Source organism: Cebidichthys violaceus, unplaced genomic scaffold (assembly GCF_023349555.1).
Source record: "Cebidichthys violaceus isolate CVI_PGR_0920_01 unplaced genomic scaffold, fCebVio1.0.p SCAF_6, whole genome shotgun sequence".
Taxonomy (NCBI): Eukaryota; Metazoa; Chordata; class Actinopteri; order Perciformes; family Stichaeidae; genus Cebidichthys; species Cebidichthys violaceus.
Window position 1 is genome coordinate 16,301,224 of NW_027176816.1, and position 15,099 is coordinate 16,316,322.

Genomic DNA, 15,099 nt, shown 5'->3' on the forward strand with positions numbered 1-15,099 from the left:
TCATGACTCATGCCACTATTTGAAGTTTATTTATGAACAAAAAATAATAATACTTAAAAAAATGAAAAAGAAAACACTTCTTCTCTAACTTATGATTACAACCACTGCAGGCTTCTGCATCACATGTTTGTGTTTCCCAATCGGCTTTGTTTCTCTATCCTCACAGGGCTTTATGGAGCCGGTTTAGCCGGTTATGTGGGATTTCAGCAGGAACAGGAAAATCAAGGGAGAACTTGCCCGGGCCTCGATGTTTGTGTTCCTTAAGGGGATGACAGCTCCGACCGGTTTTCTGGGGTGGAGAGATTAGAGAAGGGCAGGCTGTGGGACGTTCTTCCTCACCTTATTATCCTCTCTTCCTCTTCATTGCCTTCATTTCCCTCTGTCATTCCTGTACCACTCGGCCCATCTCTGGAGCCCGAGCAAGCGAGCGGCTGAAGGAATCCTCGGCTGTGTGAGGTGAGTTGCCGTTGATTAAGATCCTGGTTGTTGCCTCGAGGGCCGGTATAGACCGGGTGGCTGACAGGTGGTTAAGGCAGGCGCAGGTATGTGTAGCTGCGAGTGAGGTCAAAGACATGAGCTGGAATTCAGGAAATGCTCATGACCTTATGAGGCTTTCCATGCTCATTGTGAAATTTGTGAACAATCTTGTAAAAATGTACCGAAGTCTATATAAATAGATATAAAACTGCTTGTCAATAACGAGATAAGGCATTTAATTAAGCAAACACGGTGCGTAATAAAGCTCACAAACTACGTTATCATATGCTCAGGGATCATATTGAGGACATTAGAGACAAGATGTGCTTTTATAAGTGTGTGTGTGTGTGTGTGTGTGTGTGTGTGGGTGTAGGGTGGGGCTCATACAAGTGTGACAGACTGTACTTCAGCATTTGTTGTTATTTACACAAAAGCAGTATTCTCTCCATACACATTTCTCTCTGGTTGTCATAGTTAAAACTCAGCGTCACACTCCGTCTGATGAGTGAGACGAGCTGTCGAGGAGGAGCCAGGACGGCGTATTGTAGAAGTGTCACACAGTGTTGGCAGTACTAGATGTGAACAGAATTTTTGCTAAAAACGTTCAAAAAATTACATTATCAGACGAATGTGAATAGGTCACAGGGTTGAAGTCATGTCAAAGATGTCCATGTGTTGTAGATTTCTAGTTAAGTGAGCACACTAACCAGCTAGCCCCAGCCCGTCCTGTACTGTAATACCACTTGTAACCTGGAGAGGCGATAGTGAGTCTCTTTAGCGTCCAGTCTGTCCTCAGTCCAATATGAGAGGACGAAGAAGGGCTCTGCCCCGTGGGCTCTTCATTCATTCATACGTGGTCCGTGTACATTTTGATAGTTTGTTTATTAAATTGAATCCAGCATGGCTGAAACGGGAAAACGTCTCGCACCATCACCTTGACCTCCGAGACGAAGGTGTTGTTTCTGCCATGATGGATTTAATCGAATAGAAAAACGGACAGTAAAGCCACACTTACTGGCACAGACACGTAGATGGCAAACATAAACTAAAGGCCGACGCCACACATGAAGATTATAAGATGGCAGCGTCAGGGGCCGCTCAATTATAATATTAATTAATAGTGCTAAATTAACGCAACTTCATCATCATTTTTGTCATCCTAGCAAGCAGATTTGGTTGCTTAGTAACGGCAGGCGCGACAGGAGTTTTTTCAGCGCTTTGTCATTTTTGCTCTCAGAGTTTGGTCGTATTTTGCATATTCAAGCCTTGCTGGTAGTTAGTTGTTGTTGTTTTTTATTTTCACTGACAATTGGATTTTGTGATTGTATGAACCTCAAAGTAGAGGTGAAACTCTGCCCCCCTTTGTTTGACTACATGTTACACTGCTCCTTTAAAGGATACATATAATGGAAATATAATTTAACTACATAGCAAAAGATTGTTAAACAGTGACAACTTGTCCGTGCGTGTGAGTGTGTGTGAATAATGACCTAGAGACAGCAGAGCAGGCACATGAAGGCAGACAGGTCTTTTCTTGCTCCGCTGATCTGAACAGCCCGACATATCCTGACATGTCAAGAAAGCCGGATCCCCACTGATCAAAATGATAAACGGTATTCAGTGCGTCTATTTGTGCTTCACGCATCAGTGACACATTGAGGATTTCAGTTTGACGGCAAAAAAGACAAATCAATGAACGATGTCTTATTTGTTACTTTGCAAGATGCATGCAATGTGATACACATTTTGCAAACAGTTAAAAGCTGTGTACTTGGAACACAAACCAAGGGGCTAAGTGCCAGGCCTTGCAGGACCAGTCTAGCTAGTTTTTAATCTACCTTGATATAACACATTTGTGTAGCAGCGACACATCATGATAGCGACAGCAAGTAGTGTGCGGTGTCCCCAAACACCCAGCAGTCCTCGGGCTATAACGCCCAAGCTCTTGATAACTGACTGATTTACTGTGTTCTCACTCCATGAGTTGTTTAAAGTTGTAATACTCGGTGAAAGCGTTGGATTTAGGCTGTGTAAAGAGTCATTACGTCAAGCCTAACGTGAATAGGCAAAGCAAATTAACTAATATATATCACCATGAGACTTCACGAGTTGATTACTTACATTAAGAACATTATTTTTTTGTATTACAAGTTTTCTGAAAATGCATGTTTAAATATGCAAATTAGACATTAGCTTATCAAATGTGTGATCATTTGCATAAATAGCCCAAAACACAACTCCGAACATTTGATAAAGCCAAGTTCAAAAATCTTGTTTCATTTTGTTGATATGAGTCAGAGGTCTTTATCAAGGGAACTTTGAATTTCTCTTTGTATCACTGTCGAATAAAATGTTGTATATATGAACAAACCCTTCTGTAAAAACCTTCAGAATATAGATAGGAATGAAACTGGTCATTTTGATGTATGTAAGCGCTACTGAAGTGGAGAACAAAATGTATTTAGAGGAAACGATTGTTGAAGATATGTTTAGTAAAATAACATAACATTACATAACATTTTGACACTACAGGTAAAGAAACTAATACATATCCACATGAAACTTCTCGAGTTGATTACTTACATTAAGACAATAACTTTTTGTATCACAAATTGTCTGAAATGTTATGTTTAAATATACAAATAAGTCATTATCTAATGGTAACGGACTCAAATAGAAAAATAAATAATCACCTGAATGTGTATTGTGAATGTTTTTGTTTCCACTAGTCTGAAAGAAGACATGTTATGCAAGATAAATAGCCCCAAATCCCCAAATCGGTACAATTCCAACCAATCCATCAAAAACATGTTTTTTTGTTTTTTGTCTTTTTTTGTTGTACAGTCAGACTCAAAGTATAATTGCAATGGAGTGCTTCAACAGCCTACTCCTCAAAATGCGGGAGGTCCACGAGCGAGAAGTGGAGGGTAAGTAGAAATCATGGAAACAGCAGCCATTGTTAACAGAAATAAAAGAGAGAGAGATAGAGAGAGCTGTAATATCTCAAATAATTCCCAAGAATTATAACCAGGTGTGTTGTGTTCTTGGTCTGCAGCTTGGCAAGGGAAAATCCAAGAGCTGTCCAACAAGAAAGGCTGGTGAGTGAATCGTTAACCTCGCTGAGGTCTCTGCATGATCATGTTTAGACAACACCGACAAGATATTCAGGTTCAGATGTGCACAGGTTCAACCACTGTGGGCACCGTGCTCGAGCGTGAAGTCTTTGTGGACCAGGCGAACGTGCTGGTCCTGCGCTGCACCTCGCCCTGCGTTTTGTTAGTGTCATGTTTAGCTCGAGAGGAAGCTCATGTTGCAACAAGTTGTTCAGTCTTGTATTGGGTCACAAAATCTTTGTTTCTATTACACTGAAAACACACAGAAAAAACAGCTGGCAAAGGTGTGGGGTTATTTTAGATTCCTGTTACAACTGGGAGTTCCAAGAAAGTCTGAGTCAATTTCAAATGAAGCATCCAAACATTTTTCCACTTAAAGGGAAACCTGTGTCATTTTTTTCAACCTGGATCCTATCTTACCATGTTTTTAGTGACTAATGGGGACAAAACTGTTTGAAATTGGTCCAGTGTTGAGGGAGAACGCTGTAGACTGCAGTCACTAAACATGCCACAATTATAAACTGTATACTAAGTGGACCTAGTCATCGTGACGTCCCCCATTGGTTTGTGGACTGCTGTTATGAAGCCTCAAGTTCAGCAATTTGGCCGTCGCCGTCTTGACTTTTTGCAACCAGTGAACAGAAGTTAACATATTTGGAATGCCGAGGAGTGACGTAAAGATGTCGTATACGTCTCTGGTAGTGGCAGCGATCTGTCAATCAATTTGACTCTAAATGAGACCATAATTTACCAAATAAACATCATGTTGTATTGAAGAAGACTTAAAACTATAGATTGAGACCATAAACTCATGTTTACAGTGTTTACTGAGGTAATAAATCAAGTGAGAAGAAGGGGTCATTTTCTCATAGACTTCAATGGTTGCCACCTGGCTACAATGTAATAATACCGATGCAAGAGGTGTTCCTACAGCGTCACAGATACTCAAGGAGGAAATTCAACAGTATAGCTATGATTCTGCAGCCATGCTAGCTAATCTGTGAGGCTGCAGGTTAGGCTACTTAGACACAGTGGTACTTTGAGCTAAATGCTATTGCCAGCATGTTAACAAGCCCATTACATACTTGCAATGACAATGCTAACATTGCCATTGTTTGTCTTGTTTAGTTCTTTTTTTAACCTGCGGCTCAGGAGGTTAGACCGGGTTTGTTTATCACTGAGATGTATCACTAGAGATAATTATAATACTCATCACTGTAAGATGTGTGCTGTAAGATTGGGATGCCCTCTCTCTCTGTAAGGCATAAGAGACACTGGGTTTTTCTTGATTTAAAAGGCTCTTACTTGTTTTTTTTATCCCATTACTTTGTATCTTATTTATCTCTTAATGTGGGTCCTTGTCGCACATGATCACAAGGTTGGATTATGTTGCAGGTGCCTGCTGTTTTCAGGGGTTGACAGTAAGGGTTGCCAGGTTGCCATTATCGACCATTTCTAGAAATTGGCAACCAATTCTTGGCCTTTGGTTGCCAAGTAGAGACAGCAAACAGCCAAACATGCAAGTCAAAATTAAATACATACTTTTGCAATTTTACTTTTTACACTGTTACATTAACGATTTTCAAAATTAAAGGAATACCACAAAATGATAATTTTTATATCAATTACTCACCCCGTGTTACCTTGACTTTGTGAAGAATGCTTCTCGCATACCTCTAAAGTGAACAAAGAATCCATAAAACATAGAAAAGTCTTTATGAATTGAAGTTAATGGGGGCCACACTGAACAACAGTAAAACTATATCAAAACATCAGTTTGAAAATATGTTTGACATGTTCAGACTAAGCTGTGTGTTAGAATTTTTAGTTTCAACATGTACTTTTAAACGTTTCTGTTGAGCATTGTGGTTTACTGAACTTGGAACATCCAGTTTTTCTCTTCCCTGCCTTTTATCCTCAGGGCAGTTTAAATTTTTCATTTCACTTCCAGTTGTTCTTGTTTTTAGTTGGATCATTTGATCTGTTATAAAACATTATAACAACTTTATTAATTATGGAGTTTCTTATTTGTGTTTCTTGAAGCCTAAGACTGTCTGTATACAGTTTTTTGTGATTCCTCACACACTAAAAGTGAATACTTTTACACTTCTTTCAATAAGACATAAGACACAAGCATTCAAAAGTGAAATATCTTGCAATCACTTGAAAAACACTTCAAAATGCTAACCTAACATAGTGTGTAAACCTTCATGAAGGTTAATTGTAACATTTTGGTCGCCTAAAAATGTCTAGATCAGCATTCGGTTGCACCACCCTCTCTTGTCACTTGATGGAGACAAATTTTTTTTTAAAAAGCCACTTGAAAAAAACCAAGATGACGACAACTAAAATACCCAACTCAAGGCTTCTAGACCGTCCCACTTTAAGTTCTGGAGATTGTGGATAGCAGAAGTTTCCACAGCAGACACAGTGCTGCTGTGTCTTGTGATGTGGGGGGGCAGTGTTGGGGGGCTCTTCCTAAAGTCCACCGTCATCTCCACGGTTTTAAACGTGAACTTCAAGTACATTTTCTTAACAATCCTTCTGTACTTTGGTGTAAAAGCACATTTTCTGAACGTCATCGCACTTTTTTTATAGTGTGTTCTTGATACTTTTACTTATATAAATGAAAGGAGGAGTGTACATGTGGAGACTGATGCTGAAATGCTGCAACAGCATTGAAACTAAAAGGATGATTCTTGACTGCCTGTTCTTTAGAAATGAATGAGAGACGATGAATCATTCTGCATCTCACTGATGATCGTAAAAATACTTCTGTGACATCTGATTGCCATTACCTTTTAACAGTAGTCTGATTATTGTTTTGTGTGTATGTGTCATTGTGTGTGTGTGTGTGTGTGTGTGTGTGTGTGTGTGTGTGTGTGTGTGTGTGTGTGTGTGTGTGTGTGTGTGTGTGTCAACAGTGATACAAAGCGAATGGAGGACCTGTTTTCCAAAAACCAGCAGATGAAAGAACAGCAGAGAGTACTCACCGAGAACATCAAGACACTGGAAAACAGGTACAGTTAGATCAGGTTATATATGACCTATATATATATAAATTGTCGAACAAGTAGAGAAGAGTCAGCAAACAGAGTAATGTCGGCACCACAGCAATTTGGATTTAAAGTGTGCTAACATTAGCCACTATCAACTAGTGAGGCTGCGGCAATGCTTAAAAATTCAACATTTCACTTGTAGAATGTATCACTTCTTTTTTCAAAAGTTACGTAGTCTGGCTTTAATAGACTGTTAATTGTGTTTAACTTCACTGGCTACTGCATTTAGTACCTGAACATTAAGATTATATGAGTGTTTTCAAAATCAGCCAATTGTGTTTCTGGTGTTGTGTGGTTTTCTGCTGCCTGTGTAGGCTGAGGGCGGGGCTGTGTGACCGATGCACAGTGACTCAGGAGGTAGCCAAGAGGAGACAGCAGGAATTTGAGTCCTCACAGATACAGAGCATCCAGCACATCACTCTACTGGGTATTCTGTTCACGCCCGTCTTTCAAAATCAACCTTTCATCCATTCTTGATCCATCGCTTTACTCTAATGCCACACATTCACTTCCTGTCTCTTCTTTGGCTTCTGGCATTTGGCACAACTTTCTCAACCTCCCATTCATGTTTTTTCCCTATTCCCCTAAAAATACAATTTAAAGTGCTCTGATCATGTCTTGTGTTCTGTGTTGTAGCGGGAGAGATGAACAACCTGAAAAAGGAGAACAAGCTACTTAGAGAGGAGCTCAGGAGTATCAGAGCAGCCCTTGAGTGAGTATGGAAATAGAATGAAAGTAGAATGGACAAGTGAACTTTTTTTTGGGGGGGGGGTTTCCTGCTCCAAAGGAAGCAGGAAACATGAGGCGGTGTTGTGCTTTTTCTTTAAAATCATTAGATCCATAGAGTTGTAAAATGCACTGATCCAGAGTTATTTCCTGAGGCATAATGAACTGCCGTTTAGGTGAGCAAACTGATATTGAGAGTTTGTGAGACGGGGTTAAAGGAAAACACTATTGCACTTCCTCTATGGGCCCATGGATGCAGCAGATCTCCAGTAGATCAGGGTCATTTTTTACACGGAAGTCTGACTTTATTGACTTCATGCGCCACTGGGCAACTTTCACGCAAGCCTCCAACGCTTTATCAAGTTCTCTATATACATCCGTGTTGAAAATGGCCGCCACTCTGAGCAACCTGCTGTGTTGAGTTGAATGGGAACGTCCGTTATACTCTCATTCCCTTTTTATTGATGTGAATCAACTTCAACTCTTTTTCAATTTTTCAATTTATCATTTCTCAATAGTTGTAGTCAATGCAGCGATATGTGACCAGTATTTATTTAGTTTTTTGTTTGTGAAAGTTGTTATAACAATCTTGCATAGCTTATGTACAGTACATTAAAACCTTTTTCTTGCATGACCAATATCATAACAATTACCGTTATAAAAGGATCTCCCTGTCAACTCCCAGTGGTTGATTGTGGACTACCTGAAAGCAATTTCTCACACACCAACCATGCAACACTGTGTGTGTTTGTGTAGAAAAGGTCCTGGTGAGCACTCCCTCAATAGCCACAGCATCACCACAGAGGTCAAACCAAACAGCTCCCCTGACCTTTCACCCTCTCCTGGACCTGTGGCCCTTGTCACTAAGGCAACCAGCAGGGCAAGTAACCAGCCAGCAGATGGCACTGTTGCAGTGAAAATGGAGATGGACCAAAGAGCTGAAGGTGAGGATGATGTGAAGAAGAGCTGGGAGGAGGATATCTGTTTGCTTGTTTGTGTTGTTGATTATCACGCTCTCTTTCTTACATGAAGTTCTTGTTTGTGTTTCATGACAGAAAGTGAACTAAGACGATTGAGAGGGATGAACAGAAGCTACTTTGTAAGTTTCTAAATTCTGAGTTAGCTCAGAAGACCACTCTCATATCTGTCAGGAGATTGTTAGCTTAGCATACAAGTAAAGACCGATGGAAACAGCTAGCCTGCAAAAACATCCACCTATCTGCATTTCTAACGCTCAGTAAAATAACACAGTGTTTCTCATTTTTGTTTAATCCTCGAGAAGTGTAAAAACAAATCAAATCCCTTTGGACAGAGCCAGGCAAGCTGTGACCCTAGTTTCTGGTCTTTATGCTAAGCTAAGCTATCTGTCTCTTGGTTGTGGCTTCATATTTAGTGTACACAGAGTGGTATCCATCTTGTCATCAAACTCTCATTAAGAGAGCTTCTTTTTTCTGTTGTTCTTTCCAAAATGTCAAACTATTACCTTAATTTATGTGATTAAGGATAGCCACAAATATGGTCATACCTTTTTCCTTCTGGCCTCCTCCACTCTCACAGGAGTCATACAAGCCTCTCTCCTGGAGGACGGAACATGGTGTAAGCCGTCTTGAAGAGAGAAGGTGGGACAGAGGGACATGCGAATTAGCAAAAAAAAGTCTGTTGTGCCACTATATGAACAATGGAAGAATGGATCAGTGAATGTAACAAATCAGTGATTGGGTGTTCTGAAATTTAAACAAAGAGTTGTTTTGGGAGCCAAAAAAGAACAATCAGTCAGCTTTAAACAACTATATTACAGATTGAAATCTTGTTGCGGAAAATGTAATCTTATTACTATTACTAAGTAATGCATTATTGTCTAATTACCTGCACAAACATTTTAACCTCAACATATCTGCCTGTTTTCTCAAAACTTAGAGCCCAGATTGTTGAAGGACAGGACCAGCGATGCACTATCCCTCCTAAAGCTCTCCTTAAGAACTCTTCTTACTCGATTGGTGGAGAAGTGAACCCCAGCAGACATGTGCTCCATGCTCCTGTCCCCTGCCGTCCTCAGCCAATCAAGAGCAGCCCTGTCAGTTTTCCCTGGCCCATATCTGAATCCTCAGACTGGGTTACCGCAGCTGCTCCAAGGACCAGCCTGGTGCAACCGTCTCCCAAGCCAAACCTGCCACGCTTTCCCAACCTGATCCCAACTAGCCAACATGCCAGCCCTATAAGGCAGGTTTTTGGGTCTCCCTGGCAGAAGCAGAGCGCCCCTCAGCCCCATGCCAAGGAACCAACTGTGGTGTTCAGGTTGAGAAGTTTGCCGGAGCATGTTGAGAGTCAAACTAAGCCCCAAGAGATAAAGGAAAGTCCGCCATCCAAAACTGAGAGGGTCTCTGCAGAAGGGCTAAGAGAGGCGTATGACGGGCCTCTGGACCTGTCGGATCAAGGAAAGTCCAAATCCAGCCAAATGGCAAAAGATGATTCGCCATTATCCATACATGGTGGAGAGAGAGGACAGACGAGCCCTGACAAGGATGAGAAGGCCAATCCATCTTCACCTGGAGCGGTATCATTACCTTCTCCTGGCTTTCCTCCCTCGTGCTCCTGGACTTCCAGCCCACCAGTAAAACAAGAAGAGGAAGAGTCTACCAGTGACTATAACCACAAGGTAATTTGTTTTGGCAATAAAATCAAAACAAATAGGTGCTTGATGGTAAAGAGGGGGGGGACAAACGGTATTCATGGTATGAGATGATCTCATCACTGCAGGTAATCAAAGAGCAGGAGCAGAACGAGGAGGTGAATGGAAAGACAGACCAATGCAACGGGAAGAAGGTGCCCATCCTCACTATATCATTACGTCCAGGTGAAGAGCTTAGATTCCTACGTGTCTGTGTGTTCATACATGTACTTAATATGCACAGGGAAATAATACTTTCTGGTGTCATTTATCTAATAGTAGTGGTGCTGGAGAACCTGAATTCTGCTCTGCAAGAATCCTTATCATCACATGGCAAGGTGAGGTCCAAAGCAGATACAGTTGAGGCTGTGTTGCCGTATATTTACTCACTCAATATAACAATTTCTATGTGAAAATATTAGCTGGTTCTAGTTAATTTTTACTTGAAATGGAGCTTTCCTTCCATTGTAAGCCTGTGTGCTTCCTCTGCCTCATCACAGTCATCGTCACCAGCAGCTGAGCCAAGAAGCAGCTCAGATGAGCACGGCGAGGAGGGGAGCGTGTCAGGACAAGAGAGCAACCAGGGCAGCAAGAGGAAGAGGACATTTGTGGAGACAGAAAACGACAGAGACTCGGAAACAGACCGTAGGCATTGCTTCACATTTCCTCGTGTGTCTTTTCTCAGGGGTGTCCCAAACTCAGAACTTACTTCGCAGAATCTGAGTGGTCAAGCTTTCCCTATCGTTGTCATCATGTAGATAGAGCGGAGATCGATAGAGCGGACATCGATAGAGAGACGCGATTTCAGCCTGCTTGCTTTTTGTGGTAGGAAGTAGAACTTTCGTCCTAATGCAAGAAGACAGAAGGAACGAGAGGGAGTGAGACGCGAGCCAGAAACAGCTGTTCCTACTCTTCTCCAAGATTCTATTCCGTCAAATTTGAATGGTGCATTTTGTCGACACCGCTGCTATTCAAGCTGTCAGAGCTACATGGAGCCCACACTGTCACTAACTGCACTAAATAAATATTATCTTTTTTTTTTTTAAAGCGAGTTCAGAGAGAAGCAGACAGAAAGGGTCTACAATATTTGTTTGAAGGATATATCCAGGATTTCAAACTGATTCAGCAGTGACGACATAAAGATAAAGGTAGAAGCTAAAGCTACAGATCACAGTGTAAAAGAAGCAGTTCAGAAACGTATCTCTCCTTCCAACCTCTCCGGGTAATGAGCATCCCTATAACACAACGTTTGAGAATGACTAGCTCCAAATCCACTAAAGTTTAAACCATCCTGAAAATGAGGAAAATCTGCAACGACTGCATGAGAGTGTATTGAGCAGAGCCGGATAGTTGTGAGACCCTGGTCTAAGCTTACTAATGCTATGCTATGATTGGCCAATTTACATTCAAGGTGGGGGAGGACTAAGTGAAGTGTCAATTATATGTGAACTCAGACTTTCAGCACCCATATAGCCCAAATGAAATGATAATTTCTTTTATAACCACTGTGATGCTTCGACTGTGATTTTGGCAGTCGAATCAGGCTCCTTTGATCGAATTGTTGAATAGTTGACTATTCAGGTCATCCCTACTCTTTCTTCCCCTCTTCCTTTCTTTCTGTTCTTCCTGTGTCTGGTCTTCAAGACCAATCACATTTCTAAAGCTTTACGGGCCAAGATATGTTTCCACACGTGGTCCATGTACATTTTGCTTCCGTTTTTTGTACACACGTATGATATCTGAGATGCCTGACAACCACGTATGGACGTCTCACACATTCATTACAATTAAACACAATTCTAATGGATAGGGTGTTACATTGTGAATGCACAGTATTGTAATCCACTCGACGAACCCTCACCAACTGTTTTTGTTTTTAACAATTCCTTTTTTCTTCCTCACAGACGTCCAGCGGGAGAGGAAACTCAAGATCACAGTGAGAACTGAGGAGAACGGCACTTGCTAAAGAGCATGATATAACATTGACTCATAGTGATCTCACTTAAACCTGCATCAACGGATTTTGCCACCTGGGGGCACTGCAATGAGCTGTGCACACATCACTTACGTGTATCTTATAAAGTTGATACGGCTAACAAAATAGCAAACATTGGTGTAGATATGGAGCAACCTTAATTCATATTTATTCATTTGGAGTTCTGTTTCTGGCCACTGAATGAAAGTCCAATATTTACTCTCCTTTTAGCTGAGTTTTGCTTTCCAGCTACTATCTGAGGGCGATATCTGGCTCTGTTGGTGCTGGACAGGTGGAGTGGGGCTTTAAAGACCTTTTTGGTGCAAATAGCAGCCTGCTGTGGCTGTGAATCACAACAGTAAAGTTGCATGCCATGCAATCAAAACAGTGACTAAGAGGACTAAGAGGACACTACAAATCAAAGCAACTGCATTTTAAATTTTTCAGGAAACTACATGGGAATTCTAAATTAAACATGGAAATTATTTCCCTGACTGAAATAGCCCTAAACCTGCATTAACATAGTGTTGGTCACTTGGGGGCAACAGGAACAAGTTGTAAACGGAATGACAAATGATATCCCCTTAAAAGAATTTATGTGGCAAACACATTAGCAAACAGTTTTCTCTTTACACATCCAGCCAGCCTCCAATAAATCACTTCCCCATACAACAAAACTGCATTGTGAATTACGTTTCGAGGGAAATGTATTTTGTTGAGGATTACGTTTGGTTTTGACATATCACAAATAAGTTTCTGATGAGAGTCCGCAGAAGCCTGCTTAGAGGAGGTCAGGTTGCTGGCTGGGTCGAACAAACAAAGGACTTTAACAAAGGAGTCTGCTGTTTGTGTCCAGTGTGAAAGCAAAAGTCAGCCTTCACAGCCGCCGCCAGAGGCCTTATGTTTTCGGATTGTCAGTACATCTGGTCCATTGGTTGGTGGAGGCATACAACCTCAAGGCGCTCATTCTAGTTTGTTTTGTTTTATTTCAATTCACAGCATTACCACATGTTTAAAGAACTGTTTAAAACGGTAAATTGAATTTTAATTACGGAAAATTTAATTTTCCAGCAGACACAGAGCAACACTTGGATTCATGTGGAGTTGTTTGTTTCCACCTGATGATCGTAAGGCCAATATTCACTGTCACTTATATGGATGTTAATATTCCGTTTAGTTTCAGGATATTCAAATAGTCATTTTATGAACTGGAACATTTGACGTCTCGTACCATATAGTGTTTGCAATAAATTGTATATGTCCAATTCCTGCTAGCATAAATGTGAATGTACTACCTTGGACATTCCAAAATGAACCAGTGTTTTAATGCCATCATAGTCTATTAATTATTTGGATTTTTTAGCAACACAAATTCCATTTCCATGAAGTTACTAAATCCAAAATAACAATGATGAAAATTAGTATATGGAGAAAATGTCTTTAGACTCTCTCCATCTGAATAAAACATTTATTGTCAAATATGAATGTGCATGTAAGCACACATTAGCATCCTGTTCAGCAGCTTATAGTTGTTTGGTGGAGAACTGACACACATAATGCTTAAAACACATTTTGTAACACGTCGCCGCCCATTTTGACAAGGTAAACTCAAACTGACATTACTGTCACTGCCTGGCTATTTTTTGCCACAGTACGTCCATTCCCCTCACCCCGTCTTAAGTGACTACCCAAGAAAAAACATGTTCCTCTTCCTCTTTTTCATTTTCAGAATGCACATATTTTGCAAGTATTAACTTTCCGTTCACAGCTGTGACAGCTTGTGGTAAGCCGGGTGGATGGAAGTGATAAAAACACAGTGACAGAGTCAGTTGAATAACCTATACTTTTATGGCACTGCACTGTTAAGTCAATGTGTCCATTTTGAGTAAATATATAAGCTATTTTTTTTAATGGCGATGCCCTAATCAAGAGGCAGAATCAGCCAATATTTACTAAAAAAGTTGATTGTTATTTTTCAGTTCTTTCTTTTTGCAAAAGTGTGCACTTTTTATTATCCTGTGTGTGAAAACCTGTGCAGCCGTAATGCTGTTATATTGATTTCTAGTTTTTCTATCATGTCTCTCTAAAGCCATTAGAGTCCATTAAGCACAGTACTGGTCAGTGGTCAGTGGACAAAATAGCCTTCCCCTGCCGTTTGTATCGCTCAGTTAATTAAAATGAGATTGATTGTATTGTAAGTACTACTGTGCTTTGGCTTTTACTGTATGCTAATCCATCGAGCTAAATGCTGTGTTGTTGTGTGGCCTCAGCAGAAATGTTGTTGTTGTTGTTTTTTTCTAATGATACAATGTATACTCTTAGAGACTTTTGTCCGAATGCTCTTCTTCTAATGCTGAAATAAACTTCTGTTTTTGAATGTTGCTTCTGTAGCTCCCTCTGTATTTGATCCAGCTCTTATATATCCTACAATAGCAAGTTTACCACACACCTGCTGTACACATACTGAAGGGGGACAACCCTCAGTGAATAATGAAGAGTGTTCTGGGAACTATAAGTAACATCATGTTTGACTTTTTGTTCAGGACATTATGCAAAACCATTGCGGTGTGATAAACACGGATGTAGAAACCAGTGGAAACCATCCAAAGTTTGTGGTGTGTTACAACTTTACTGTTACAGGAAATCATCTCAATGGTCAGATTCCTGTAAAACCATTCTATTCACAGATTATATTTACAGAAGGAAAGATTTTTAGGTAAAGTTATTATCTATTCATGTTTGCAATAGAGCAGAGCATTTCATCAACTCTATTCAAGATGTCTTAGATTGGTTCTGGTTGCTCACATGAAATTTGATGTATGGTCACATCTCCGCCCACAGGAAGTGACTGACGGAAATTTAAACTGTTCAGTGTGAACTGACTTTTGCTGATTATTTCTGTGTGGACTATAATTATGCCAATCGCATGTTGTGGAACATTAATACTAAAATGTTATTATTTGTAATAATGATTCTGGTATTCAGGACCTGTAGCACACATCTGCTGTAGCTACAAGACCCAAGTCAAGAACAAGACCCAAGTCAAGACCAAGACCCAAGTCAAGAACAGGACCCAAGTCA

General features: G+C 40.5%; 1 protein-coding gene across 1 annotated transcript; it reads left to right on the top strand.

Moving 5' to 3' along the window:
• Positions 1–395: 395 nt before the first annotated feature.
• rbbp8l (retinoblastoma binding protein 8-like) lies at positions 396–14,399 on the top strand. The gene is made up of 14 exons (XM_068733183.1): positions 396–456; positions 3,322–3,404; positions 3,533–3,575; positions 6,515–6,610; positions 6,964–7,076; positions 7,286–7,361; positions 8,132–8,319; positions 8,431–8,474; positions 8,933–8,994; positions 9,293–10,031; positions 10,133–10,229; positions 10,323–10,381; positions 10,544–10,688; positions 11,948–14,399. The coding sequence occupies exons 2-14, from the start codon at positions 3,344–3,346 to the stop codon at positions 12,007–12,009; spliced, it is 1,785 nt and encodes a 594-aa protein (XP_068589284.1). The 5' UTR covers positions 396–456; positions 3,322–3,343; the 3' UTR covers positions 12,010–14,399.
• The last annotated feature ends 700 nt before the right edge of the window (positions 14,400–15,099 follow it).